General features: G+C 39.8%; 1 protein-coding gene across 1 annotated transcript in view; it reads right to left on the minus strand.

Moving 5' to 3' along the window:
• Positions 1–26,901, minus strand: part of b4galt2 (UDP-Gal:betaGlcNAc beta 1,4- galactosyltransferase, polypeptide 2) — a 138,033-nt gene that overhangs the window by 24,694 nt on the left and 86,438 nt on the right. Inside the window, exons 4-5 of the mRNA XM_070918768.1 lie at positions 8,152–8,339; positions 3,218–3,340 (exon numbers count right to left, since the gene is read on the minus strand). Of these exons, the coding sequence (XP_070774869.1) occupies positions 3,218–3,340; positions 8,152–8,339 (311 nt within the window). The remainder of the gene's footprint in view (positions 1–3,217; positions 3,341–8,151; positions 8,340–26,901) is intronic.

Raw genomic sequence — 26,901 nt, forward strand, 5'->3', positions numbered from 1 at the left:
AAATACTCGACCAGAGACCTTTAGTCCATCAGATACTCACTGCCTGTGGGCTTGTAGCTCGCTCCTACAGAAGACGGCCCTGATAGTCGGCTTGGATTGACAATCTTACAGTGGATTCCAACAGTGACCCAGATTCATGTTGAAAAAATGTCCAAAGAAACTTCTCAGACAACTCCTGCAGCACAACCCACTTCTCTCGCCACCACCGTCCATCTGTACTCTTAATATGTTGCAAACACACAGCACAGTTGGCTGCTTGCCTTTCTTTTCAACCTCAGTATGTTTGCTGCTGTTGGCTGCAAAGTAAAACTTTTTTTGGCGGACTCACTTTCCCTCAACTGGCAACATCTACTGTAGTTCTACTTTGGTTAGTGATTTTAAGCCTTTTCCCATAATGACAGTGGGGAATGGCAACACACAGATGTGATCTCGTTGCATTCAGATTAGGGTTTAATGAAAAATATAGTAGGTGGGTATAACAAGTGGTTGCATAGTTCGAGTATGCTAACTCAAAATGCAAGATGGCTGAATTACATTATTGTCTATTGAAGCTACTGACCTGTGAATATCCCTGGATTACGTACAGAAAGAAGAAATGTAATGCACCCTTGCTCAGTTTAACACACTGAGGGGTTTTGCAGCTACAGTCTCACTTGGTCTGTTATGACCAGTAGGTCATGGTGGCTAATGTTAGCTAGCTTTAGTTAGAAAAATTTGGACAGATATTGCTGCTCTGTAACTGACATTACTGAGACTATATGCTGACTTTAAGACTTTTGCTATGATTACACTACATTTTAGCATGTAACAGATACATTTTACATTTTTTTAAAAATAAAACAAGAAGCAAACACACTGCATCTCACCGGGGGACATGTTTGTTGTGAAAAAAAACAAAAATGCCCTTTTAAAGGTTTTTTTCCGGCATTTTTGCCTTTATTGGATACTATACAGCAGGGGTTTTCAAAGTCTGACACACTGCAGGCCCCATTCTATTTCTAGGATAATGATGTTATGGGAGTACAGTTGCCATGATGCTGTAGGGGATGTAAACAATGAGAAAAATGTTGCCATGGATTCAGTGAGTTGCGCTGTGGGCAACTACAACTTAAGCCCCGTTTTCTTTTTAGTCTGTATTTGTTTACATTTTGTCAAATTGGCACCATTAATGTATGCCAAATTAGCCATTACAAGCTCCTGTTTGATATGTGCCCATGGATGTATAGACAGCTATCACTGGATTCCAAGCAGAATTAAGGATTATTTGCAACATCGGAGATAATGAAGTTGCTTATATGGATAGCATGTTAAACCTCTATGCCACCAGGATGCCTCACTGATATCATTAAAGCAACTGACCCCAGACAATCTTGGAAAAGGAAGGGAAATTCAATTAGCCATTATCCTGTAACTGCCACATGTGCGCAGAGCGTCCACTGTTCAGCAAAATTACATTACATAGTCTCACTTTAAGTACAAAATACTACAAAGAAACTCTTGCTCTTTGATTCAGAGGAAACTACATCCAAATTTTGTAGCTGTGCCGGTGATATCTCAACAGGACGTCGTTTTGTTGACATTTTGCACCTTATCCAATGAAATACTGTATGAACATTTTGCGGTTTTTACATGTTCAGTGAAAAGTTTCACTCCTTATTAATTTAGCCTTTTGAGTGTATGTATGGACACTATGCACGGAGGTACATTTGAATTGCAGAAGTCAAAGTCTGAATGATTTCAATGATATTGCCGCACGTCACTTCACATTTCACAGCAGCTGAAATAGCTCAGTTTGAGTGCAGAAAATATCTTGAGGGAAATCTACAGCATCTAATGGCCAACTGCAGCTATCATCCAAAAAAAAAGTTAGAGGTTTAACTTTATCTGTCATCCACAATGCACACACACATGCACAGACAGACACACACATGACTTTTCAGTAAACCACACATAGATCTCTTTTATCACATCTGACGCTGACAAACAACTGTGGTTTCCTGAATACTGTGTTGACTGACACAGTCCATTCTCAAAAACACCAATTTTCAAATGCTCTATTTTCAGTTTTCTTATTATGCCATTAAACTGAAAGGAGAAAGATAAGCTTCACAGTGTGAGAGTGACAGCGGGACACAGACAGAGAAAAAGAAAAACAAAAGAATAGAGACACAATAAAGATGGATGTCGCATTTTGTCTTTTATGAAGAACTATCCCACTGTGTGCGTGTTTATAATTAGTGTACTCGAGCCCAATTCTCTGAATGCAAAAGCATCCGTTTATGTTTCTAAAATAACATTTCTTTTGCAGCTAATTCGACACGGCAACTGACAATTTCATCAATTTTGAAAATCTTTACGCCACCTTAAATGTTTATTTCAGTAATATGAAGCGAACATTTCCAGTGTGTTGATGTGACTGACAGACGTAACAGAGCGGTTACTGGGGAATAGATGGAAATGGTAGCTGTGATTTAGGCGCAATGCAAAGCTAGTTTCATTATTTCTATGCTAAATCATTACTTTATTTGTCAGCTCATCAGTTCATCAGGTAATTAAACAATTTTCAGTCCAAACAACCATCTCAGTAGACCATAAATTAAGCTAATGGCCCTGTAAGTGGTTCAACACATTTAAGCAGTCTTAAGTCATCTTTCCGTCTTCCTGTCAAACAGATATTCTTCCCCCGGATTTGATTTCAGCTCACTGGCACAGTAATATTATTAGTGAACTTGTGCAAGTCATTAAAAGTTGACTGAAGTGCTTCAAAAGGTTAATTTATTTACTAATCATTCTCCTTCTCTGAACAATTACAATAAATCATCCACTCCATGAAGAACTCCAGTGTCACTTTCACTTGAGAGACTTGACTTCACCACATTTTACTGCTACAATCTCCAGTGGAGGCTGAAATAATGTGCATATTTGTGGGCACATGAATGTGTGCGACTGTGTGTGTGTTTGTTGCAGTTAGTGGCCTGACAAGGATTTTATTCCAAACAGACTACCGAACGTAACCCTGACAGATGCTTTATTGCCGTCTTTTCTGTGGGATGTACTCAATATGCTAATCTTGACAAGTAATTTAGTCTAGTTTGGGTTTTAAAACTTTACTTCCCTTATAGCAAATCAAAAATTAATCAGTTAGGTAGCATACTGTCACATTTTATTGGTGAAGAAATCAGGACCAGCTGCTCATGCTACATCCGTCCATGGTTACCTGTTGTAGATGTCGTCGTCCTCCCCTCCCCAGCCCCAGTACTCGTTGGGGAAGCCGTTGATCTTCAGAAACTGTTTTTTACTGAGGCCTGAAACTCCTCCAAAGTAGCCTGCATAGGGCAGCCTGCAGGAGAGGAGAGAGAAAAGGTGAGGGGGCAAGAAAAGTTATTAGAGAAGCAGTTGAGGATAGGTGACACAATTTTAAATTAATATATGATTACAAAATAAACAAACAAGACCCTTCATACGGCAGGAAGATTGGCAGCCTCAGCTCTCTGCTCCGCTGCATGATACCTTCTGTGTCAAAGGATTTAAAATTGTATTTCTCAAAGACACAAACCGACTCAGATCATAGTTAATAATACCATTGCTAATTTAATTATTTCTGTTCTCTCTGCTTGTGCATCTGAAGTTGACCATGAATCATGAATCATGAACAGCAGCAGCGTCACATGATGTGATGCATTAAGTGGACTTTTGGTTATGTGGCTCGTAGAGATTTGAATAACATCTTGAAGTGTTTTAGGCAATCAGATCTTTTCTTAATGTGTCTTGTCTTGGATGCGTTTTTAAGTGGATAATTTATGGGTGCCTTTCTACAGTAAGTGGATAATCCATATCCATATATAATCCACTCAAGACACATGAAATGACCGGGTGTAAAGAGGGTCCACAGTATCTTTGCATACTGGTGCTTACAAGCAGCCGAACAAACATTGTTAGCTTGAATGTTAGAAAGTCTTTAATGACAAGTTTCCTGCGTTAAATTTAATTTCATAACTGCCCCAACATGAATCCTGTGACCACATAAATGATAAAAAAAACACATGACAAAGAGAAATTAGAATGAATGAGGAAAAGAGAAGATGAAAACAATGAAGAGAAGAAATACAAGAGGGAAGAGAAATCGTGAGAAAAATAGAAAGAAATGAAAATGAATATCGAGGGGAAGACAGAGGGTCAGAAAGAACAAGACAATAAAAATGATGGAGGGGAGTCTGTGTCCTGTGTGTGTGTGTGTGTGTGTGTGTGTGTGTGTGGACAATGGACAAAAGAGGGTGGACAGGCGTTTTATTTTTTCCTCAAAAGTCGTGAGACTAGTGGAGTGGGATGGACGTCAGCTGCGAGTGTCATGACAGGCGCCTGGAGTCTACCCAGAGGGTGATGCATGTGTGTTTCTGTGTGTGTGTGTGTGTGTGTGTGTTCTGTACAGTATGTGTTGTCAAACGTATGACAGCTCCCTGTTGAAAGATGACAAGCTGAAACTAATGAGACCGTATGTTTCTGCACAAGTTCTCCTAGCAACAATATGGTGGAGAGTGTGTGCACGGACGCCTGATTATATTTTAAAATGAGGGAGCAAACTTAGAAAGAGGGTCCTCCCTTATAAAGAAAAATTGTAATTAAGACAAATGTCCTGTATTTCTACACCACCTAACCTCTTGGATTAAGTCCGCCTGCACTAGTCTAGCTTAGTTTGTTGCTGTGTGGGGCGAGGGAGAGAGCGGGGCAGGAAATTAACAGAGATATTAACAGTAATTGGACAAAAAATCACAGAGGGGATGTAGTGGTAAAATAAAAGGTGGGTAAATAGAGAGAGATAGAGAGAGAGAGATAGAGAGAGATAGAGAGAGAGAGAGAGAGAGAGAGAGAGAGAGACTGGAAACTGTTTGAATGTAGAGAACTTGAGAACTGAGTGTCACTAGAAAGAGGATAAACAAAACTCTTACGTAAAAACTTCAACAGTTGTGACTCCAAAAACGTCATATCGGTTTGATTAATTAAAGTGTGATATTCATCAAATGCAAAACTCTCCAACACTACTCAGACAGTGCCGACGTGACAGAAATTCAGTCTGAAAACTGTGATACTTCATACACCAGTCAGAAGTTAACAACCTTTGAAGTCAAATCTGATGTTTCCGGGGTTTTTTTTTTGCTTATGTTGATAGAACCGTCAATAAAGTCTAATGAAACCACACCCACACAGTCCTGATTTAGCACGTTAGCTGAGCTTTTTATTACTCTTAATAACATACAAAGTTTGTTTTCTAACTCAAACATTGATTGTTCCTTCTTCAGTAATGAGTATTTAATGTTACAGAGAAATACTAAAGTTGTGAAACCAACTTTTCAGGGCTTTAACCTGTGAAGTTCTCATTGGGAAGAAACATTGATTGTCTTTCCATCAAACAAGCTGAATGCATTTCCTGCATCATTCAGCATTTGCAAAGTTTTTACATCGGCTTGCTGGCTCCTTCTCACTTCTTCTCCTCTTATATTGATGCATTGTCACCTTTTACCACTTTGATTATTTCACCTTCTCTTTAATTTTCTCAAAATTGGCAGAAAATGTTGACCCACGGAAGTCACTGAACAGCATGCTAACATTGCCTGGACCTAGCATAAATGTGCTCTCTGTGAATGTGCAAACGGACTGTAGCACACTCACACTGTACCTTCCCAGGGAACAAGTACTCAAACATCCACAACACTCCTGGTGATATAAATACATTGCATAAGGTCCGGTGAGAGTCTATAATTTGTGGAATGTTTTTGAAAGAGACGTTTTGTGAAATGGACCTCAAGGTGACCCTTTCTGCTCAAAGAGCTGTCAGGTGTTGTGAGGTGCTAAGGTAATGGAATAGCACTTAATGTGACCTGAATTTCACTGGCAATATTTTCACCATTTATCAAAAATCCTCCAGTGCTTTTACAATTAGGGGGCAGTTTAAAGAAAATGCTAAATTGACCCTCTGTTCCAAGTCAGCGTCAAGATGCCTGAATCAAAAGTTTCATTAGTTCTTTGGTTTGTTTGTTTCTTGCTCGCTGACTTTATTTAATGTAATTTGGAAGCTTCCTAAATGCTATAACTGGAAGGACCAAACAGAAAAAGTTGGTGAGCTGACTCAGACCACTTTTAACCTTGGGAGCCAATTTTCTACAAGGATCTGACTTTTACATCAGCAATTAACTACAATCAATTCTGTGACCTTCCACTCACTCAAACCACCAGGCTTTACTTTTATCCCTCCCTCCCTCCTTCATTTTCTAGAGGCCAAAAAAACTCTGGTGAACCCATTTAAAGTCTTTACTGATTCATTGCTAATAAGAAATGTTTGCTACTACCCTGCTTACCACCTGGCATTGTATTTGTTGCCAGATAGCATTAGCTTATTGAGCACTATATCAGGGACCTGCTGGAGCCCCTGAGGGTTTCCAGTACAGGGTAACTCTTGTGGACTGACAGCTCTTGGATGGGTAGGTCGCATTCACTGGCCACGTTCAGGCCATTAATCATAGCTTCTAGTGCTTTTAGATAATTAAGGGCAGGTGTGGTGTCATGCAAAAAGACACAACTAAAACAGGACCAAGCCATTCAGTGCTGGCAGCAAACTCTGGTGCTTTACGCTGTATTTTGATGACATGCTCAAGAATGAACAGGATGGGGCCTACAGTATTTCCTACAGATGCTATTTTCCTGGTTATTCATTGGCTTTCAACTGGCATCCATTGCCCACTCGGCGGTCCAGATGAGGCGTACCTCTCTTGACTTGTGCTGAAAAAGGTTTCTTTCAATATATTTCCTATTCAGGTTTCCTTGGTAGTTTTTCCTCCCTCTAACAGGTCTAAGGTTCATGGTGGTGGTAAAGGCTACATGATAACGTTTTGAAAGGCCCTGCATTCTTTAAACATGCCCTCTCATTCTGTTTTGCGACTGATTGCTGATTAGTTAGATCGACTTAGGCTTTTATCTTATTCGCGTTTAGTTTAGTTTTTCTGTAAAGTCCTTAGAGACTTGTTTGTGATAAAAGAGTTTCCACAAACAGGGATGACTTCTGATCTCACTGCACATGAAGCCAAGATGAGAGACCCTTTGACCTTCTACATATTAATAATAATGCAACAAGTTTCATCTGCTGAGGGGAGATTATTTTTAACCAGTGACTACAGAGTTAGTGGGGTTACTGTTTTACACTCAGTATGTGTATATTTTCTTTTACTCTCTGAGTATTGGCATGCAACTGTTAATTATTTTTCATTTTCGATTAATCTGATGATTATTTAATCGTTGATCGATTAATTGTTTGGTCTACACAGCGTCAGAAAACTGTGAAAATGCCCACCACAAGTCACATATTTCAAGGAGATGTCATCAATTTGCTTGTTTTGTCCGACCAAGACACCAAAACCCAAAGAGTTTACTATCATAAGTCAAAGAAAAGCAGCAACTGAGAGGCTTGAACAAGAGAAAGTTTGGCATTTTTCCTTGAAAAATCCCATAATTGATTGATTATTAAAATAATTGCAGATGATTTTTTAGCCAATTGAATCATTTTCTCAACTCCAATGTGTACAATTATCATGTTTACTCTAAGTATACTGTGTGTTTTCACTGTGAGCCTTGTGATGGACAATAAAGTTTTTCTGACTGTCATTGCCAGCGAGCCTCCTACAGGTTGGTCTATTCAAAGTCAGTAAGGGTCTTTTCACAGCTGTAGTCTAGACTTGTTAGTTATGCTTTGTATCATGTGCTCTTGTTAGGACTACAGAAGTATGACCACATAAAAAGAGGCAGCAGTGAACTGTGGTGTATTTCCATGCTAATTTAGGCATCAGACAAAGATTTCAGAGTATAATGAGATTTAGTCAAATTAAATACTGCTCTGTCAATTGTCTGTGAGAACAAATACTGTAGGCATCTCTAATTTATTTTTGTTAGGCAGCCAATTGCATATTTAAATTCTACATGTTTACATTTTACTAAACAAAAATGAGCAATTAGACTTTGGCAAATGCCATATCCCTTATTGCATTCAAATAGGCTGAACTGAAGTGTTGCTAAGCATCAAGACTTATTAAGACAGAAACTTGTGCTAAGAAGTTGGGCGCCATGTGCTAAAATCACACGCCGAGCTGAAAATCGCCACCTCACCTGAAGCCAAACTTGTCCATGGCGATGGCGAAGTGTCTCGGCTGGTCGTAGCAGTGGTAGAGGTTGCGGTCGTCCATTGGGATCAGGTCCACGTCGCTAAAGATGAAGCAGTCGTACTCGCCGTCCTTCAAGGCCTCTGTGTAGCCAACATTCAACAGCTTGGCACGGTTGAAAGTGTCCTCACCCAACTGCAAGAAAACACACAAGAAAGAGCATTATTTCATTGATGGCATACAGACGAGGAGCTTCATCAGCACCTGTCAGATGAACAGATTGGAACATGTTGTCGTCTGACACACAAATCAGGATGTGCGATATTAATAACACGTTTAATTAATCAGATAACAGATTCTATTCCGTAACTCTGTTTTTATAATGTACAACAGGTGCCCTTAAATTGTGATAACCTGCCACTTTGTAAGGTTAAATGTAAACTAATACAAGTTAAAGTGGGTACTGAAAGAGCACTAGATGAGAAGGAGAGAATTCATAATGCCAAAATATATAACATGCTACTTTTATTATACTTCAACACAGTAAAATGCAATAAAACCTGGTTAGAGTCTTGTAGAAGCCAACTGCGATTATGAATTGGGCCTTTACATGTTTATGCATGCTAACAATAACCAGATGTTTAACTGCTTCAGACAGTGTTACCATAAACAAAGAGAAAATGAGTCAGACCGAGCCAACTGAGGTCAGACTCACATCAAAAGTCTTTTTTTCTGTATCAATCCGGTGTGAACTGATGTGTTTATTGACCCCGAGAAAAGATCACACATCAACACATCTGCTTCTGAGACTGTCGGAGTCGGGTTTAACACATTACAGACAAATTCCATCTTTCTTCAACCATTTTATCAGTTTGCCACTGTTGAAGTAAATTCATGCTATAAATAAAACAATAAGGAATACATGTTTATTATTACTGCAGACTGCAGGTGGATAGGTAGTATGCTAGCTAGCTAACCAAACAGCTGGCTGGTTAGCAAAAATAGCTAATCCAGGTGTCTAATTTGTGTTTACTGATGTTTGGAATGATTTATTTAACTTAAACTTTAAATTTAGAAAGCTTTAGGAGGCTCCGTTGTTTTGTGTTCCCCAAATCTCACATGACCCATAGTTACAGGCTCCACTTTTGTCATTTGAAGTGTCTCTTATCAAGATGTAATCCAGATGAGATTTCATTCATTTACACTTTTTAACATGTGCAAGTCCACAGGTGTGATGAGAAGGCACCTGAAGCTGTTTTGGTACTTTAACTGCCAAAATAAATCCCCAGAAGAAGAACAACATGTGCTTTAGCTGTTTAGTTTAGCTAGCTAGCTCACAACTACCCATAAACTAACATCCATACAGATCGATGCTCTGTTTTCTCATCCACACTTAAACTGATCTGGGATCTGATAAATACTACAACAGCATGTTATGTCTTCTGTGTGAGCCCCTTTTCCCTGTTGCTTCAAAGAGGTAACTTCAACTGCCGTTATAACATTATTTTATGATATCAATAGTTCCCAAGACGCATAAAATGACAAAGTGTAAATGGGTTCAGAATTGCCACAATTTATATTATAAGACCCAGGTTGAAAAATACCTGAATTTTCCTTAAACTCAGCCAAACACGTTATCGCCAGCTAAGGTGACGCTTCAGTTTTAGAGAATAACTGAACATCAGTATTTAGTGTCTGCAGTGCTGGTCTGTATTTATATCTACATGCAGTATGAACTGATGTGCGTATTGACCCCACGAGTGCTGACTGCTGCAGTGAAATACATCTGTTTTTTCCTCTGCATGGCCCAGGTTCAACACTTCGGCTAAGATAAATGCATCCTTGCCAAGCAGCAGAACGGTGTGAGATAGTCGAGGTTAATATATATGACAGTTATAAATTCAATAATGTACAAGATACTGTATGTCTCCTTCTGCAACAGCTTGGCTTGGGAAAATCCAAGTCCTTGTCAAGCTGCAGGAAGGTCAGCGAGCAAGAAGTGAAGCTACTGTGCAACCTGACACTCTTTGGCAGACACTTTTCTGACGCACGTTGACTGTCCATCCTCTTCAACACTCTCTGAATTTATTCTACTTTTCATGACAAGTGCAGTGAAGAAGCCCAGGATGTAGATAGAGAGACAGAGGTGTGCGGTCCTGGAGCAAGATAAAAATTCAAACCCTTTGTACTGTCAGTGCATGCGTCATCAAGATGATTTCCCCGCAGGAAACGCTTTCATTCACTTACTGAACAACTAGTCCTTTTATTTTACCGCAAATTGCCTCATGTTCCTGAGCAAGTGCAAGTACAATCTTTATATGCATCGTAGCAACAACTACTCGGGCCATTACCTCTGCACATTGTGTGAAAAAGCTGCAGAGGACAGAAAAACACTGACCGTTACAAAAAGAGTCAACAGATGTAGTTAGAAGTATAACCTTCACATTAGAGCTAAAACGATCAGTCGAGTAGTTTGTTGATAGAAAATGAAGTATTTTGATTTTGCTTCTTGCTGGATTTGCTTCTTTTTACATCTTATGTGACAGTTTCAGACTGTTGGTCGGACAAAACGAACAATCTTCACCATTTTCTCACATTGGTAGATTAATTGGTGAACAAAAACACAGTTAATTAATCGGTGCAGTCATAGATTATATTAATGTTTTAATCCTGTTATTTCAGATTATTTGATTAAATAAAATCTCCTGTATAAAGGAACTACATATGACACAACTAAATAAGGCAATATCAGGTCCAGCAGGGTTGGAAATCAAATCATTAAAAGTAGCATGACAACTCCTTATCATCTAGTAGTTGCAATAGACAAACATAAGTACAGACATGACGGTCTGAAATTATTCAAATTGCTCTTTATTTCAGGACTGTCTGTTGGATTATTTGATTTTGTGCTGTCTTGTAGCGGTGGCTAGGCGTAGTTGTATGCATGACATAATAATAAAAACAAATGTATTTGTTCATTGTAATATGTGTACGTTTCTTGTCCTGATATACAGTTACAGTAACAATAGTGGGCTACAAAGAAATGACCGTATTTACACTGGAAAATGAGCTTTTTGTGTTGTCATGACTGAAACGTAGACTTTCATGCAAATCCGACTGGTGTAGTTGTGTTAAGTTCTTATGCAAAATCTCCAAGATGTGAGGGGCCCCACATGACAAGATTACATGTGTTTATGTAAATGAGACCGGGCCCCAGTGTGAAGCTTCATTCCTCATATCACATAAAAAGGACTTCCCAGTTGGATGAATGCCTCGGTATCTACAGAATGTAGCAGAACAATGAACCACTGTTACACCTTTGCTGCAGTCACATATTCGTTGGCCATCAGGGAAAACCACCCACTTTCGACAGCACTGAAAATCTGGGAGATGATTAACACATCTGCTTCCTGTCCTTACTTCTGTTCAGGATACAGTTCTTCTCTCTGTTTTTGGAGGTACGCTTCCATACTAGTGCATTATCTGTTCGGACCGACCGTGAATCAAGTACAATGCGTAATCCCCCTGGTAAGCCCACTAATACCTGAGATTTGAGAGCATAATCCCCTGTGCAGGTAGCAGAAAAAAAATCTATTGTCACAAATCCACTGGGGCTCCAAATATCAGGTAAAGTGGTCTCCTGCCTGGTTTTGAACAACAGTCGGTTCAGTAGGTTAGAACAACATCATATGAGGTTTGGAGAGCGACATATGACTGATGTCAGCCCAGAAACTAAGAGCAAAAAGATCTGCGGCTGATACTTCAGAACAAAAAAGTGAAATAAATATTCAAAGACAATAATATTTTACATAAGTAATATAATATTCAATGATTCTTGGGAATCTAAACTCTTAAAGTAATCATTATATTAAACTGGGACACCTTTGCACAAGAAAATATTATTTTTGAAATGTATCTCAAATATTTCAGATTTTATAGGATTAAATGTCTGCACTCTTCCCATAAAACACAGTGTCCTGAACCTAGTTTCATACTTTCAATATGCTTAACAGTTATGTAAAGTTGTGATATTTGTTAATAGACGCATATATTTAAAATGATAAGCTTTAAAAGAGAAACATTTCAAAATGGTTTACATTACTTGTTTTCTATTGAATTTGCGTGCTGAGTCTGTGTCAACACTGTCAGGCATTTCAAGTCTGATAAATTCAGGAAACCATTTGGTCAGCTAAAACTTTGAGGACCCCTTAACCACTTCCTGTTTGTTTACAATGAAACAATTACCACCCTGGTGATGGCAGGTTTTGTAATGTTTTTCTTGTATTTGATATATAATGTATTATGTACTAAGACTTAACATACGTAGTTTGCAGTGGCACTACGTTTTCCAAATTACCACCAGTATTTTCTGAGTTTGACACAAAACTTCAGGAGCCAGTTAAATGAAGGCTTACTGTGGAAAATGGAGTTACAAGATCCATCTTTTGACTCCACTTTGACACCAACTGAGAGCTACTGGCCATAACATCATCAATAACATTCACAACAACATCAATTCGTACACATATTAATAGAAAAAGAAAAATGTCAGAATAAGACGTTTCAGCAGATTTCCCCAAATGACATTTGTCATATGTTGACATTCAAGTGACAAAGCTCTCCAGCTCTCCAACAGGACAACAACATCCACAGCAGACGCTGTTTGTTTCCTGTTTTCCAACTGACAGTCAACTTTGTTTTCTTTTACCGACGATTGTTCCTGAATCTTAAGTGTTTATTTCTCTAACCATGATTATGTTTCCCTAAACATGACCAAGTCATTTTATGTCTAAACTTAACCAGACATGAACCAGAGTGTTGTCACATCATAAAACTGGATTATTTTGCAACAGTTTTAGAAATGTTACAAACCACGTTCCATTTTCCTGCCTTCCACAACAACTACTTAATGTCTCTGCACAGAAAAGTTTAATCTCTTAAGTGGACTGAGCTTTCTTTTTGTGCTGCGAGCTACAATCAATATAGACACAGATTCTAATTTTCTTGACAATATATGCGTTTGTTTGTGTGTTTAAAATGAAAGACAGGAACAAAGAGTCAGGGAGTGCAGCAGAAATAAAGACAGAGATTCTCTCTGTAGATGACCCAATAAATCTTTACAAAAAACAAGCCCTCTTTTTGTGCTCCCAACCTCATTAAGCATTATGGCGGTCATTGTATATTATTTTAATAAGACGTCTGCGTGTGAGCCTCCCTGGATCTCGGCTTTATGGCACTCTACATCTTTCCCAATCACTTCCTGCCACAAGCGAGTTCACGTCACTTGTAGGATGGGAGGTAAACTGACACCCATTGTACTAGACAGGCCATTAAAGCAGTGTGGGTATACAGAGGCAATGGGATTGAGAGATACATGGTTTTCAAGCGTGTGGGTGGGTGCTCTTATTTTGATGCCCTGATCAGATTTTTAGCCACATTTTTAGGAGTAATTTTATTTAACTATTTGAACTGAATATTGATATGTATTTTGTATTTGTTTGGTACAGTATTTAAAATTTTAATATATAAATTGCATCACTTTTTATGCCACAATATAAACTGGCAAGAGGCCATATAGAAGAGGATGGTGCAGTCTTCCTCTGTTCCTCTGACCAGTCCATCTCCCACCACTCCATGTTGAGTTTTTTTTCAGTACTGGTTGTTTTATTTTGATGACGCAGTGTTTTCTGTGGACTGCTTCGGGCTGTTGTTTCATGACCAAAAAAAACCCGTCTCCGTTTTTTCTCACCCACAATGCACTGGAAAGAACTGCCACAATTTGCCTACAGAGGCCTGCAGGGGATAGTAAAACCGTTCATGTGTGAATATTTGACAAATCAACAAATTGCATGTTGACAGGGTGAAATTCCAAAAGGGTACTCCAATTTAGCAGAGGGCGATTTTTTGGCTCCTCATTTGCAATTTCACAAGCATCTTTTAACTTTCAAGGACATTTCTGCTCCATTAATTTTTGATCAGGCTGTACATAATGCAGTGTGCATATGCATGCGGTCTCAGCCTTGTATAAATGAGTTTACTGACAAGTGTGACAAGTACGTGTGTGTGTCTCAAACATGGTTTCTTTGAGTTAGACCTCTGCCTCTCACAGATATCTGGAGAAAATGTCATCAGCTCCTGAGACAGACATTCAGCTGGCTGCATGTTTGAAATCAACCTTCATTTTAGGGTGTTGCACAGTCCCTTACTTTGCCTCTGCAACTTCCCCACATTTGTCACATAATTCATTCTTAAACATTATATATAATTTCAAACTGCTCTTCTGAAAATGTGATCAGTTGCTTGACATTGATTTATTTATGTACTTTATCCATGTTTGGATCTGTACATACCCGACTAAAAGCAGTACACCCAAATGTAATCTTATTGGGTTGACGTATAACAGAAGCCCACAGCACATCTGTCCTTTCTTCAATAATGTTTCTGCTTCAATTTCTAACCTGTACCCTTAACCCATAAGAACCCAGACCCATTTCCCCTCAAAGAACAATTATGGGGAATACACCACAGACCAAGTGGACCACATTGAAGACATTTCTGATGGGTTTTTTTTAATACTACCCCTTAATGTCAAAGATCTGTGATGTTACATATACGTTACGTTGGGCGTTTGTGGTAAATTTACTTATTTTATTGTTTTATATTAATTTGTTCAAGAAACATGGTCAAAACAGGTTGACTGTATACAGGACACACTATTAAAGCATTTAAATCGTTAAATGGGTTTTAACTTACCTTCAGTATCAAAATACAGGCTTTTTGAAATTAGTTGCTTCCTTCACTTGTGTTTACATGTCACACCACCATTTTGAAAAGGTCCCGACCTGTCACAGTCACATGACTGTGACATGACCACCACACCAGGATGTTTTGTATATGTCTCTTAGGGACTTAATGAGTTAAGATCAAGCACAAAGCTGCATAAGGAAGATTCTGAGGCCTTTGAAGTGTGTGTTACACTGGTGTCACCATGGGTTCTTATGGGTTAAACCTGCAATTTTTTCTTTATTTTTGGCCACCTGGGGGAACTGCAGAGTCAGGGGAAAATTCTCTGTGGGTTCGCCACTGCGAGCAACATCTTTCACATTACATGAAGTCATCTGACCCACTGTTGATATACAAATATTGATGACAGCAGCTTTAAAAAGAAGTCTAGACACAAGACCACAGACAAACTTTTGCACCAGCACAGATGACCGATACCCAATACATCCCGGGCGGGTAATAACTGGGATAAAGTGCCGGCAGCAGCTGGGAAAGAAGACCTCTGACTGGAAAGCTGCAGGGGTGAATCACTGGCTGCCCTGGAAAATACGTGTGGGGTAATTGAATGGAGAGCACTCATCATCTGCCATCAAGGTGTCCACTTGCTCCGCTGCAGCGGCTCAGTGACTGACAGCAGGAAACTGTGGTTGTAAAGCTCCCTGTTGTGGTTGTTGGCAGCTCCCTGTAATGTGTTCAACAGTCTGTGTGAGGCAGAGCACCGCTGAAAGAAACGTGAGATTTGCACCATCTGGAGCTGATTATCAACTTCAGTGAAATCGATAATTAAGCATCTCAACAAGCCTGAAGATAAAACTGCCATCAGATTTTCTGTCTTTCTGAAATATTAATGCAGCCGATATCTCAGCTGTCTTGAAGGCTCAATGTGCTCTTGAAACTTTTTCAAAAAGACTGCCGGAGTGTTAGAAATCCTTCTGCACACACCTGTCGAATGTGATGGAAAGTGTAATTCACATCTGCTTGCAGAAATTTCACAGAAAAAGCAAAGATGTGTACATTTTGCTTGTAGTGTCTGGAAAACCTGTTCCTCATTTACGCTCAGGGAAATAGAGGCATAAATCTTAAACATCACCTTCCAACACTCCCACTCCTACTTCAATGAAGCATGTGCTTATATATATATACTGTATATATATTTATATATACACACACACACACACACACATAGGAAAACTGGACTTATTAGATCCTTGAATCCTTGTAGCTTCTTCAGCTCTGACTGACTGGTGGGGAGTCATTTAACCTCTGTAGGGTCGTTCACACCTTGAGAGTCGCTGCTCAAGAAGCATCCAAAAGGCTCCTTTGGTTCTGAAGAAGCCTTTTGGATGCTGCTTGAGAGATGAAACGTCTTGAAGGATCTAAAGCAAGTCCAGTCGTCCTTGACTTCTAGGTATAACACGCTGTGGGTAATTTTTGTGAATCTCAAAATGAAAAGAGTAATGTTTTAAAGGAAGGAATCATCCAAATTTAAAGTTCTTGTTGACCTCAAACACGTTTCAAACAGCAGTTTTTTCAGTGTGTTTTTCAACATTTTATGACTTTATTAATGAGTCGACAGTCGAAAGATGACAGGAAACGAGGGGAGAGGAGAGATGGGGGAACTGCAACAGGGCGCCTCTGGACACAGCAGTTGACGAAACAATCTCACCTCAACGTCCTTTTAGTAGCTGCACTGGAGCTTTCAATCGTATCACATGATCTGACATACATCTACAAATCCACGCTATCTGGGCAAAACTCTATGTGCTGATAAGGATCATGTGATCAGATCAAAAGGTCCAGAACAACCACTAAATGGACCTTGAGGTAAGATCAAATTCTTTTCTGTACTTTTGTACTTATTTCTTGCTGTTTATCGGGCCCTCATTCAAACCTTTTGCATCCAAACGCAAATCAATATAGAGGGAAATAATGTATATGTATAATAATGGTGTCAAATTAAGAGGTGGGGAATTTAGTTTAAAAGGCCTTCATCGACACAAAAACAGAGAATGTGTCTCCTGCAGTGCTCCCCCCGTGTCTGCAGTAATCTGGTCAGTGTCACTCTCTCTCTCTCTCTCTCTCTCTACATGCCCTCTGAAAACCAATTAACCCTATCAGCCATATCTGAGTATCACCAGATAAATCCATTGCTTCTCCCTCTGTGTGTGTGTGTGTGTGTGTGTGTGTGTGAGCGTGTTTGTCATGAAGACCAACATATAACTTTCTCCCATGTCTGGTCACCGTACACACACATTCACAACATACCTGGACTGTTGCCATGGAGATGGATTAAGGCCCAGCCAGTGCCCTGCCTGAATGATTGTCACCAGAAAGCGAGTCAGTGTGTGTATTTGAAACGTAATGTGTGCGTGTGTGTGTGTGTGTGTGTGTGTGTGTGTGTGTGTGTGTGTGTAGTTCGTGTGTGACAGGGTTTATCAGGCTTCTACAGATAGACGGAGGTGGAGCCTCTCATCTTATCATTTGGCCGGTCAGTCAGTGCAGAGAAAGAGAGACCACAGGAGAGGTAGAGAGATTTCACCTTATCTCACTTAATGGAGATTGAGTTGAATGTGTGCGAGTGTGTGCATGGCGTCCTGTGTGTGTGTGTGTGTGTGTGCGCATGAGTATATGTGTTAGGAAGAAAAAAGGGGGAACTGACCCCAAAACAGCAAGTGTCCGAATCGTAGCTTAGCAGTTGTGAGAGCCTTTTGATTTCTCCACATGTTTGAGAGGTGTGCATGACGCTGTAGTAAGAGTGATACTCGGCTTTACAGAGTGTGGAGGGTAGTGTCCAAAAACAGGAGAGAGAAAGTGTAAAGAATGGATTAAACTGTGTGTTTATCTGCTCTGACGTAAGCTGCAATTGTTAGCATGTCCAGCTAACTAGCTACAAACCACATTAGTTTATGGGGATACAGTTTACATTAAAATTATTATTATTATTATTAGTATTTCTACACTGTGTAGAAGCTGGTCCTGGATGCTAAGAGTTTATGCTAACGTTACTTTACTTTACTGGACTTTGGGAAGTTTACACTCCAGCAACCGCAGCCAACATTATCAAACATGGCGTTAGATTTACAAACACATCATTCAGTCCTCATCATAAAAGCATTCGCTCTTGTACTGTTGACAGTAAAAACATGCTGTCTGACAGAATGACAGCGGATTTCTCACAATACAATGGAGATGTAAATTCCAATGCACCTCACCATGGACAGTTTCATATGAACTGGTTTCTTCAGTGGAAAATATTCCCATGAAAATTGTAGACAGTTAATTCTGTGGATTTTCTATTCAGCTCCACGGTATTGAACACTGATTCTGAAAAGAGATGTTTCAAATGCTTTTTTTTTCAGATGCTGTGAAAATGCATCAGACATTAAATTCCATTCACTTAAAAACCTAAAAGACCTGGACAAAAAATCCACAAACTATCAGGATGGAGAGATGGAGAGTAGGCCTGTTAAGATTTTGGCAAAACCTTCAGTGTCACGAGCCTCATCTACCTGTTACAGACAAAACTTTCAATTCGTAATAGATGTGAAATTGCAGAGTAAAGTGAATGAGCCAAGACTCATAACATACATGAAAAGTGATTTGAGAGTTTGGAGAGGTCTGTGTGTGCGTGACTCCGTTAACTAAAGCCACGCAAACTGTGTCTTTTGGGCTGTCTGTAACGTTTATGGACCAAATGTTTGTTCTGACTTTGTCTTGTGTGCAGAGAATGCTATTTAACATATGTAACTATATTTTTTCGTGAAGGAGCAGCTTTGAGACTTCCTCTTATTTGTTGTGAGATTTGTTCGTGAGAGTTAGCTTAATTAGCAAGCTAGCTATAGCTGATATAGCTGATAGCAACAGTTGTCATTTCAGGGGGCAAAATTTATGTTGGCTATAAATGAGAAGCTGGTTACGAATTTCGAGGGGTAAATCTGCCACAGCTTTCATTTTAAACTGCGTATATGCAGAAAGCTCGGCAGGATAGCAACAGTAACTAAGGCAATGGTCAACTGGTGTAAGAAAATGAAAGAGAAAAGCAGAAAGAGAGCTATTGTGTTCATTAGAACCTCCGAGAACATTTGCGACTAAATGCACTCGGCCATGCGTTCTTAATAAAAGATGATGATCCCTTCATTCCACCGCCACCTGGGAAACAGGAGGCTCATCAAAGCTTGATTAGATACTGCAGTCAACCATGCACACACAAACACACACAAACACAAACACACATATCTAATTCATAACCTTACAGTCTTCAATCATACTCGCAGCAGCGTGACTCCTGCTTTATGAGCGCTTGGCACAGAACACAAAGAGTGAGGAGGGAAGAGTGTGACAGAGTTGGCGTCGGGCCAGAATAACTAATTTGCTGTAATGACTTTCTGGCAGTACGGACACAGAGGAGCTCCCAAATAAAGCGAAAGGCCGGGCCACGACGGGCAATTCAATTACCATTTTCCTGCTCGGTGTAGTCGATAGACGCAGATCAGGGCAGCATCAACACGACAGCTGGCGATGATATGCTACTCTGCTGTGCTGAAACAATGAAGCAAGTAATTTGTTGTGAGTAAATAAGTACAGGACAGCAGTCCAATATTAACTGTACAGTAACTTTTGTTTTATTGCAGGGATCTGGACCGTGATGTCCGTATGGAAATAAAAAAGAGTCCACTATGTTCTTTTTCTTTTTAAATTCTGGGATATTGTGTGGAGGCTGAATTCAAAATGCTGGGAAAGAACATAAAAACATTTACATTTAAGTGCAAAAGGAGCTTTAAGTACCCTCTATATCATACACTGGCACGTACAGTATGTGAAACGGTTTTATTCCTAATTAAAGCTTTTACTGATTCGAAAGGTTCACTGGAAAGGCCAGATAGTCTCAAGAGACCAAAGCTGAAATAACACTGGAAATTAAAATCTCAGTATACAGTATGATTTACTATGAAGCCCCTAATTCACAAAGGCAACTCAAACTAGTAGAGAAAATGAATGAATACATTTGATTCCAAGTATAAAAGACAAATTTATGCAAAGACAGAACTGTACAAATACGATCCATGCCACTACTAAATAACCAAATATAAATACATAAACACTGCATCCCATTGTAAGGCTATAGGATGTTCACACTGAAAGTGGTATTCAAACCCAAGACTCGTGTTTTTTATGGCTACTCTAGATGTCATTTTATACGCATTTTCCCAAAACTTTAGCCTGACTATTTGGTATCTATAAGAAATGTTGGGCTCTCTGCTAGAAATTCAAATAAGGTTCTGTAAAAATGGGCCCAATGGCAATTATGGTCTCTAATTATCTTTTCATTATTATTGTCCCTGTTATGTTTGCATTAGCATCCCTGGTCCTGAGTACATTTTAGCATGTTAGGTTGGATTGAAATGAAGAACATAGGCAGCAAACTCTGACAACATGTGGAAACCCAAGAACGATACAGAGAGTAGTGTGTGGTGTCGGACCAAAGTGTGACAAACCAGAGTACAGTTAGCAGCACCCTGACAGGACAGCGTAGGTCAGAGTGAGAGAAGAGTGACTAGCATTGAACCGGATATATCAACATGGCAGCATAAGCCAAAGAGGAAGAGGGTCAGAAACAGAAAGAAAGACCGACAGAGAGACAGACAGAACAAAAGACTGACATACAGACAAAAAGGGAGACGGAGAGAGAAAGAAAAAGAAAAATATGATGATGATGATGATGATGATGATGATGATGATAATGACAGAGTAACTGCCAAGAGAAATGACAGCAAAGGTTAGAGCTGCCCTGTAGGAGTTGGCCGGCATGTGTCACTCAGAAAAATAGCAGACTCATACAGAAAACACACACACACACACACACACACACACACACACACACACACACACACACACACACACATACACATACAGACATCGTACTTAGGAGCTGCCACCTGACATGCGCAGACAGAGAGGCTGGAATGCCAAAGGAGAGCGGCGGGGAGGTGAAGGGCAGAGAATCAAACCCACCTGACATTTTGACAAATACGGGGCCAGATGGTTGCTGTGGCTTGTTGCTTTGACCCGCTGTGCCAGACCTGCTCTCGCAGACATATGGGGCTCTGGCTGTTACGAAAACAACTGTGATGCTGTAAAAACCAAAAGAGGGGCGCTCTCCAGAGGCAGAGGAGTCTCTCTCTCTCTCTCTCTCTCAGGCATCACAGCCATAGCGTGCCTCATCACATCTAACCTCTTCAGCATCAAGGGCACTCAATACACACAGACTCTAACACTCCCAGCAGGAAACTATTTTCCTCCAAACCACCTTTGTTGCAGTGTTAGACAACAGGCTCCAAGCAGCACTGACTCATTTCCAACATTAAGCTTACAATGGTCAATAAAAACTCCAGATAAAAATACAAACATGCATCCACAATGATAACACAACATGTTAAATATCCACAGAGGAAATGCAGGTAAGATGTAGCAGCCACTAGTTTTATTACAAACAGAAAGAAAGAAAGAAAGAAAGAAAGGTATTGACAGCATTATGACCACTAGGGAAGGACTCGATAGCAGAACGTATCAGAAAGAGTAACAAACTGGGGCCAAAGACAAAAGGAATGACAAAGGTTTTCATGCTCGGCTGAGGTAGAAAATGTGGCATCTCAAAAAAGAGACAATGCCTGACGGAAACAGATTTTTTCAATCCATCTTGAAGCTGCGGTACCTGTGTCTTCTACTGTAGACAAAGCACTCATGTAGAGAGGCAATTATTATCATTATTGATTATTCTGTCGATTGTTTCTTTGATTAATTGTTTAGTCTATAAAATGTCAGACAACAGTGGAAAAATGGCCATTACAAGTTTCCAGAGGAGGTGATGGCTTCAAACCGCTTTTTAACCCAAACACATTCAATTCACGACAAAACATAAAACAGAGAAAAGCAGCTAATCATCAAAATTGTGAAGCTGGAAACAGCAAATGTTTGGCATTTTTAATTAACAAATGACTTAAATGGTCTATTTGATTATCAGAATTGTTGGTGAAGACTTACTGCAAGCAAACAAATCATGCAACAATGCCCCCGTCACTTCTCGCTCCCCTCTGTGTGCATTTCTACACTCGCAAGTAGTTTGCTCCTCAAACATTGGGCAAATAAGTAACTTCTGATGTGATCCAACTGTTTATGTGACTTATTTGTGTCAAGTAGCACTTTGTTACTGTTTGTTTCTGTAATCTTGGAAGGGACATACAAAAGAGGGATAACTAACCCAGAAACTACAACATCCTCTCACGTGACCACAGCAGGTTTAAACCATCAAGCCATGATGTGCCTAAAACACGCAGCATGAAGATATAACCTCTATCACTCTCGTATTACGCCTTTTTATAAGTCAGGTAAGACACACACACATTCACACAGGAACACACGCTGCATGTACCTCAAACAAATAGCTCGATATAGTCAGACGACTCATCCTTCCCCATTTCCCATCAGGACCAATATGGGACACCATCTGCCTCGCCCTAATAATGACAGAGACTTATCCAATTTCCACTATCACTTTTCTTTTGTCGGCGTGTGTGTGTGTGTTAGAGAGTGTGTTTGAGTTTGAGAAGTCGAAACCAACCGAAAACCCCTCAGTTCACTGTAGATGTTTTGAAACTTAATACATCTCACAGAGGAAATTTAAGAGTTTAGAGATGCTATGGGTCGAATCGGGGAGTGTATCTTTAAAGCTCCTTTTATATTAAAGAATCAAATGACTAATGTTCAGCTTTATGGAGCTTTTTAGCCTCTTTCAGCTCATTGTTTTGGTTTAACAGCAGATTTACTTTGTGGCTGAGGCAGTGCCACTCTCATCAACCTTGTTTCCAGCAGCACACAGCTGTTTTCAGGAAACAAACTCAGACAAATCAACCACACACTCCTTGCCCATAACACAGCATCACTTTATAAAGTCGATATGGCAAACGTGTTAGCAAACAGTTGTTTGCAAGTCCAATATTCACTCTCCTTTTAGCTCTTCTTTGGTCTCCACCAACTCCTGAGAAAAATATCCGGCTCTTTAGCAGCTAAATTATCTACTACTTTGGGAAAGTCATCCCTTTTTGTTTATTTTGCTAAAAACTTCTTGCAGCTGCTGGAAAGGTTGATGAAAGCGATGTTATCAAAACAACAAAGCTGTGGGGTGTAAAACCAAAACAACAAGCTGAAAGATGCTAAAATTCTCTTTAGAGCTGCAGAGTTGGTTTCAGAGGGTTTTTTCACAACATTATTCATTGTTATGTATATTCATTGTTGATGTACAGCTTTAAGCTGAGTTGAAGATGGAACATGACATTTGTAATTAGGTGTTTTATTTATTGATTAAACTTGTGTCATGGAGGGAGACCACATTTCTTGAGCCTCAGCTTCTGAAGCGAGACTACATTTCTCATCTGACTTCAGAAAAAACAGTTTACCTTCGGGGCTTCTCTCCACATGCATCTCAAACTTCTGCTTCTGATTTTCACAAAGTCACATAATGAAAACCCATCCAGTGAGACGAAACCCTGTGAAGCAGGGAGCTCTTCATTTTTGTCAGAGGACCCCACATTAGAAATTTAGTCTCGCCCCGAGACTCGAGCTTAGGAGCTCTTTGGTCGTCATCCTGTGGGATTCGGTCCCATGAAAATTTACTGTTACTGTTGTCAGAGAGGAGGGTGACCCAATAGTGAGAAATCACATGTCCCATTGATCACTACTGTGAAGAGGCTCACAAAACAGAAACGCATAAACAACAACAGATGATCTACTGGCAGAGAGACACTGAAGGAAAATTATATCAACTCATAAAAGTGAGGATACGGTCATGTGTATTCACCACATTACTCCACATCTTCTCCTTCTTTTCTTTTTCTTTCCATCTCTTTATCTCCTTCTTTCTTCTGTCTGCACTTTCTTTCCTTCTTTATTGTCATCTTTCATTCTTTTTCCCCTTCCTCCTTTCTTCCTTCCCTCCTTTCTTCCTTAAGTCTGCCTTTCCTAACTTTGGGCTAAAACCTTTGCGCTGGGTCAAGAGCTAAAGTGCTTCACACCATAAAATCTTTAATGATGGCAATGCTTCGATTTCATAAGCACATATTTGCACATCTCTCTTTTACTTGCCATCATTAACAGCATTGTCTCTTGCTGCATTTTTTAAATCTTAAAAAGAATAGAACTGTTTTCCATTCCTGGCTGCTTTCAAGCTAAAGTTGGACAGCCAACCCATGACATCTTTCAGAAACAATGAAGTTTATTTTTTCTTCTTCTTGAAGCTAGTGCAAGCAGCAGCACTTCTAGACAATTGAATTGAGCTTACATCAGCTGTTCTTGCCATCAGGACAGTGTAAGGACAAGTATGAGTATCTAATCAAAGCCGTTCGAGGACTAATTAATTAGTATGTTGGCGTGAAAAGAGGAAAGCATGGAGAGCCTGGGAGCTGTCAAGGTTTTTTGGTAACATGGCTGCGGTGTGATGCGGTATGAATACCAATCAGCTCTAATTAAAATAATAAGTCATTGCAGCCGTCAAAAGCTTCCTCATATGTCTCTTCTTCTTCCTTTCTTTCTATCTTTTCTTCTTTTTTTCAACTTTATATCCAATGATTAGAACACCGTAAGCTTCACTAATTATCAGCACGTCGCTGGATGCAAATAAGGTCCACATGGGCAAAGAAACATAAATCAGACTTTTCAAACAAATGTGCAGGGGATGTACTCAGAACAGATAGGCAGGATGATCTATTGGGATGTTAAAGTTGCCCCATATTATTCATAGCCATGTATAGCGGGGGTCAACAACATGGCCGCTCAGGGAATGAGAGGTCTAAAAGCACAGTATCATTCTAGATAAATTTTACAGCCATCAGCTTAATCTCTTCTAAGTGAATGATGTGTCATATGTTAACTCGATGGCTACGGAAGGCCAAAAGGGCCATAAACTTTGTTGGCATGGATCTGTAACCCTGCTTAGCTGAATATTGCTTATGTTAGAGAGCATGCTTGCTGGATGATAAAGTTTCACAGGAGAGCTTCAGCTGAATAATCTGATTGGTCAAAGTTGCTTTCCAGCAGCTAACTCTACTTTCTTGGTACATTTTTTTTTGATCAAACAAAATATGCCAAATCTTCTCAAATGCATGTGTACAAAATACAATATAAAAATAACCGAAATCATAATTTAAAACAAGAATTATCTGATCAAACAAGACTAAAAGTCTACAGCCATGCTAGAAACTCAAACAGCCGCGCACGCATATTATTTTTGGCAGTAAGTGGGCGGACCCAGTCACCATTGTGTCCTTAAATATAATTGGTTGCAGTTGTCGCTATCTGATCCTTACGTCCTGCCTGATCAGCACTGCGCATGTGCAACTCTCAACAGAGATAAGAAGGAAGCGAGATGGATCCCTTGTTAGCTACTTCCATCAGCTCTGGGTTTAACTCAGAATGTTATTGATTAAGACTGTTTACAATAAGTTTAACATCCTCTGGAAGCAGTCTGATGAGCCAAAATAAAATGCATTCGCGGCTCCTCTACATCCGCGAGCGTGGACCTCATTTGTGCTCGCGAATCTATGTTGATGTGTTTTGTACTGAATCACAGTCCATAACCTTTGGCTCATAACTGGATGGAAGCATGTTGTTCTGCCATCCAATAAAGTAATATGCCCGCGGTTTGCCCTTGCCATAGCCAAGCACAGAGCTGAGATAGGAGACAGAGTGGAGATAAGGAGTTTTCAGACTGAGCACTGCAAGGCTCGAACCCCATGGGGCACGTAAGCCCAGAATGTGGCCAGTCAGCTTACTGCACAGCAGGGATGGTGTGTGTTTGTGGTTAGATATGTATGTATATGTGTGTGTGTGTGTGTGTGTGTGTGTGTGTGTGTGTGTGTGTGTGTGTACACTAAGGGGTAATGATGCAGTGAAAATGAGAAGAGGGGTTCCATCATCATAGAGTAACAGCAACAACACACCGTAAACCACAACAGCAAAACTCAGAGAAATAGAAAAAAGCTACATAAATAGGAAGTTGGTTTCTGTTAATAAGTTTTGGAATTAAAAACGATGCTAATTGTAGGATTTTCTCAAAAATAATGCAGTGAATGAGGTTGTGACATAAATATGGGAAAAGCTTCATCAAAAAACTACAGAGGCTGGTCTCTAAACAGTGCTGCTTCATTGTAAGGCATTACAAAAATCAATACATTATGTTACTGAGACAACAGAAAATGACATACTGGATCTCTCAAACTGGAAAATTACTGAATGATAAACGTCTGGGGAGAATATCATTTTGATCTCATTTGTTTGTTTGTCTGCGTTATCATTTGTGTGATAGTTAGAAGGTTATCTTTAAAAGTACTTGACAGATATATAACTTTTGGTTCTGTTTTAGTGATTAGTCTTTGGTGCATATCTGCATACAAAAAGCATCTCCATGTGACCGTTTACAAAACAGTTTGTGTTCCAGCTCAAAACTCCTGACCTGTGAGTCACACAGTAGTGTTTTGACTGGTATTTCTTTTTTGTTCATGACTTTGATGCTAATCTTTTTCCACTTGCTCCACCAAAAATCAATTTATCCGAGACAAGCAGACAAGCACTGCAATGTACAAATAAGTTAGGCGGGGCTGACGGACTTGTCAACAAACGCGGTGCATTTCACGTCAAGGCAAGCCATGCCATGGACGGGCATCATTACTTTTCTTTCAAGGCATTTAGCTACTGCTACTACTTGTAGCTTTTGCCAGGCAGCTTGAGTTAGCAGGAAGATGCGGAGTCAGGTGACCCCTTAACATGCTGGGACTGGATTTTTCCAGTTTTTCCACCTCCAGATGTGGTCTGGCTGCTCAGATTGGATTCCATTTACACCTTGCATTAACATGTGTTTTTCCTTGTCCAGATAGAATATCTACCTTCAAATTACATGTTAGTGTGAGGTATAAAAAGGGTTAAA

This window comes from Enoplosus armatus, chromosome 14, assembly GCF_043641665.1.
Source record: "Enoplosus armatus isolate fEnoArm2 chromosome 14, fEnoArm2.hap1, whole genome shotgun sequence".
In the NCBI taxonomy this organism is placed as follows: domain Eukaryota; kingdom Metazoa; phylum Chordata; class Actinopteri; order Centrarchiformes; family Enoplosidae; genus Enoplosus; species Enoplosus armatus.